Source organism: Siphateles boraxobius, unplaced genomic scaffold, assembly GCF_051911475.1.
Source record: "Siphateles boraxobius isolate OS27281-9 unplaced genomic scaffold, OSU_SipBor_1 8, whole genome shotgun sequence".
Taxonomy (NCBI): Eukaryota; Metazoa; Chordata; class Actinopteri; order Cypriniformes; family Leuciscidae; genus Siphateles; species Siphateles boraxobius.
Genome location: NW_027509208.1, coordinates 40,713,087 through 40,717,500, shown reverse-complemented (window position 1 = coordinate 40,717,500; position 4,414 = coordinate 40,713,087). Strand labels below are relative to the sequence as shown.

Genomic DNA, 4,414 nt, shown 5'->3' with positions numbered 1-4,414 from the left:
TGAAAATCCATGAAATATCTGGCCTGGATAACAAATGGTTGTATGTTCGAACCCGACAATCCGGTATAGCATGTATCCTGAGGTTACTTCATGGGGATTGCTATAAGTAATTTCATGTAAACATATAGGGACTTAATGTCATGATTTTAAGAATCAGCCACTGAAAAACCCATATCAGTTCACCACTAGTCTGAATACTTAGAGCATGTCCTTCTCTAAATCCCTGGATAAAACAAGTGTGATAAATTAACATAAAAACCAATACCCCAGTAGAACTGACTACCCTGTAAATTTCCTCTAGAACTCTAGAATAGTAGTTAAATATTTGGCATGGTTAACCAATAGCTTGTAGATTCAAACCCACCTAGGTTTGATGCATTGTGCAACTGAGCAGAATAAATCTCCCCAGGTTATTCCCATGGGACATTCCCTGTAATAAATGTACAGATAAAAGGAAGGATGTAATTACATTTGGGGACCAAATACAATAATTTATGAATCAATATTATTGACCACTAATCTGAATACTGGGGGGACGTTTCCCCTCTCAATGTCCACAGCCCTAACTAAAAGCATCTTTACAGAGCAGAACATGTAGGGAAATACCCCCGTGAGAAGTGACTGTCGTCTGTATTTCAGCAGCATGAATAGCGCTAGATGCGATTCAGCGCCGCGGACAGCGTTCATCGAGCGGCTACTGTGTGTTTCAGAACCGCGGACAGCGTTCATCGAGCGGCTACTGTGTGTTTCAGAACCGCGGACAGCGTTCATCGAGCGGCTACTGTGTGTTTCAGAACCGCGGACAGCGTTCATCGAGCGGCTGCTGTGTGTTTCAGAACCGCGGACAGCGTTCATCGAGCGGCTGCTGTGTGTTTCAGAACCGCGGACAGCGTTCATCGAGCGGCTGCTGTGTGTTTCAGAACCGCGGACAGCGTTCATCGAGCGAACGCTGCATTTCAGAACCACGGACACGGATGCTGCTGGTTTCCCCGCTCTACAGTAGTGAGGAGGGGGGAGGTGAAGCGGGGTTTCCCTCAGTGCTGGATGGAGCTCCTCTCTCTCTCTCTCTCTCTCTCTCTCTCCATCTCTGCACATTACCACCTTCAGCAGCGGATTTCCATGAGAGGGTTATCACATCACACAAAAATCCGTGGCCTTCACGTCCCCCCCCCGTCCCCCCCCATTATCCTGCCAATATGGGAGATTTCAAGCACAAAATGCTATCGTTCAGTAATTCGGTGGCTGCATTTGATTTCCTTCCATTTTTGACACAGGGAGGAGATTAATCGCATATTATAAAGCCTTTGCTAGAACATTTCAGTCGTCATAGACTAGCATCACAGAAAAAAATCCCGAATGGAAATCACCGGCGAATGCATGTTTGCGTTAACAAGACTGTCATGCAGAGAGGAAACCAGCATTCTGCCCACGATTCACAGCCATCCTTACTAATACCAGCCCACTGCATCCACTGTCTCTGACAGTAAATCACATCTTTATCACCGAAGCCTATACGGCCAGGTACAAATAATACATCATTCACTGAATTAAGCGTGCTCGTGAAATGCAGAGGTGTGAACATTGTGCTCTTTTTAACGTTTTAACAAGCGAAAATGAAGAATTCAACAGATAAAACTACAATCTCCTGTGAAATTTCATAATGACATCAAAGATAGGCTACAGATTAACCAGAAGCTGTGCTGCTTTATCGTGCAGAGGGTTGGCAGGTAAATTAATCTCTGGCAAAGAGGGGGAAAGGGCATTAAATCACCGTTGAGCAGCAGAGAAACACGCAAACACACACACGCACGCACGCACACACACACACACACACACACACACTTGAGAAGGAGAGGCACCGCTGGCAAACAGCTGGAAATACGCAGCCGTTTCCCCCCAAAATAAACCACACGATGACATAAAGGATTCTGGCCTTTACCTGTCAAGATGCCGACCCGGATTTGGTGGTCGTGGTTTGTTAAAATCATCCCGTCTGACGCCATATTCAGCACCGCTGTCGCCGCACTGAGAACTCCTGGCAGAGCCGAGAGCCGAGCGCATCGAACTCTGGAGGGGGAATGAGGGAAGCGCGCAGGCTAGAGCAGCAGAGCGAAGATTCAGCGCTCATATCTTACAGGGAAATCAGGAAAATACAAACAAATGTTTTTAGAGGTTTACATAATTTCAGAGTTTCTGTAAAACACTCTGTAATTATGCAAACTAAGTTAATTTACATTTGTGGTCAGTAAGACGTTTTTAATACTTTTATTTAGGATGTATTAAATTGATCAAAAGTGACAGTAAAGACATTTAGCCTATTATGTTTTATAAACGATTTCTATTAAACATAAATTATGTTTGTTATAAATTATTATTGAACTTTCCATTCATCGAATAATAAAAAAAGTATTACAATTTCAATAAATAAAAAAATAAAAAAATAACTGAAATAAAAAAAAACTGTTTTCAACATTGATAACAATTTATTATTATTATTATTATTATTATTTAACCGATTCAGCAGAATGATTTCTGAAGGATCATGTGACACTGAAGACTGGAGTAATGATGCTGAAAATACAGCTTTGATCACAGGAATAAATTACAGTTTAACATGGGCCTATTTAATAGAAAACAGTTACTTTAAATTGTAATTGAAACAGTGTTTCACAATAAGATCAATTAAATATAGCCTTTGTGATAATAAGTGACTTTTTTAATTGAAAAACAATGAAAAAAAAAAAAACGTTACCGGCCCTAAACTTTTGAATTGTAACAAATTGGACTTTACTGTCACGTGTTACCAAAGTTTGTTTTTTGTTTTATTAATTGTTGTTAAAGTTAGTTAATAAAAACATTATTAGTTCATGTCAGCTCAAGTCCATTAAATAATATTAACAGATGCAACTTTTGATTTTAATAATGTATCATGAAATGTTGAACATTTATAAACGTTAACAAATAGAACCTTGTTGTTCTAAAGTGCTACCATAAATTACTCCTTAGAATTTGAAATTAGTTGGTAAATGACTTTTTATTTTACTTTTGTAAATTACTAATTATTACATTACATTACCGTCACAGAACTGAGCTGTTAGAATACATTGTAATAGTCTTTAATAAATCCACAGGCAGATAAAGCTAAACAGAGAGAAAGGGTTATAACACATATCCCAGACGAGACCAACAGCAAAAAAACTGTCTCCCTGCAGGAGACTTTACAGAGTGCATTGACAATACAAGATCTGGACCAAAAACTGATGAACCTCATAACATCACAACATTTATTTCCATCAAGAGCGGCATCAAATTTTGGTCAGGATCGTGCAGTGTATTATATTATTATATTAGCTAATAACTCTACTCGTGTTTCCCAACCTTTCTGTCAAACAGACTTGTGTTTCTAACTCATACTATAATGGATATCAGTATCAGATCCACAGAGTGACTTTCTCCTTATAAAACACCCGAGCTTGTTTGAATTGTTTGGTCTATTCCTGCCAAATACTCCCTGGTACCTGCTCACCACATATTCAACAAGAAAACAAGTAAATATTTGCTTAGCAAAGTAAATAGAGTCGTTAAACTTTTGAAATGTCGAAAAACGCTGACTTTACAAATACTGTATATTTCCTGCTGTAAATGTCAACACTGCAATTTCCCCACTCACGGGTATAAATAAAGGTTCTGTTATATTCTATTTACCAGAGCTGGAAAGGTTCAGAGAATCCCACAACGTCCTCTTTAAGATACACACGGATTCAAAACAGTTTTTATGATGGTGACGAAAGGGAGGCAAAGGTGGTGACGATTCTCAGGGACTGAGAAGTTAAGTCATCTTTGTGTCAATAGCGCTTTATAGAATACAGATTGTTTCAAAGCAGCAATTCAATTACAGTTCTACACAGGAACATAATGATTCAATGATGCAAACAGAGTTCAGAAAAAGACATTAGTGGCATTGTTCAGCTGAGGCCAGTTCAGTGTTGATTCAGTTCCGTTGCAAAGATCATTAATTATTAAATGAGTTCAATTCCGCTGTAAAGCAGCTCTGCAGAAAACAGTGATGTCATCGTCCAGCTCAGTTGAGCTCTCATCCAATAGAGTCAGTGCAGTCAGATCAATAATATTGTTGAACATTTACAGGGGTGGTATAATGCCCTTTTCACAAGAAGAAAAATAAGCCTCTGAAGTGTGTATGTGACGTTTTGGCTCAAAATACCCCACAAGCTATTTTTCACAGCATGTTAAATTTGTCCCTTTTTGAGGGTGAGCAAAAATGCACCGTTTTTTGTGTGTGTACCTTTAAATGCAAATGAGCTGCAGCTCCTGGCACAGAGGGTGGAGCTTCATGAGCTGTGTGTGTGTGTGTGTGTGTGTGTGTGTGTGTGTGTGTGTGTGTGTGTGTTAGTAG

General features: G+C 39.5%; 1 protein-coding gene across 6 annotated transcripts in view; it reads right to left on the bottom strand.

Annotated features, from left to right (window-relative positions):
- The window catches only part of gphnb (gephyrin b), a 122,134-nt gene extending 120,078 nt beyond the window's left edge, over window positions 1-2,056 (bottom strand). For 3 of the 6 annotated variants that reach the window (XM_077219503.1, XM_077219509.1, XM_077219510.1), the window contains exon 1: window positions 1,940-2,030. In XM_077219503.1, the coding sequence (XP_077075618.1) occupies window positions 1,940-2,003 (64 nt within the window). In that variant the 5' untranslated portion in view covers window positions 2,004-2,030. Of the gene's footprint in view, window positions 1-1,939 lie in introns of all 6 variants that reach the window. The other 3 variants (XM_077219506.1, XM_077219507.1, XM_077219504.1) reach the window with 2 other exon arrangements.
- Window positions 2,057-4,414: the final 2,358 nt, after the last annotated feature.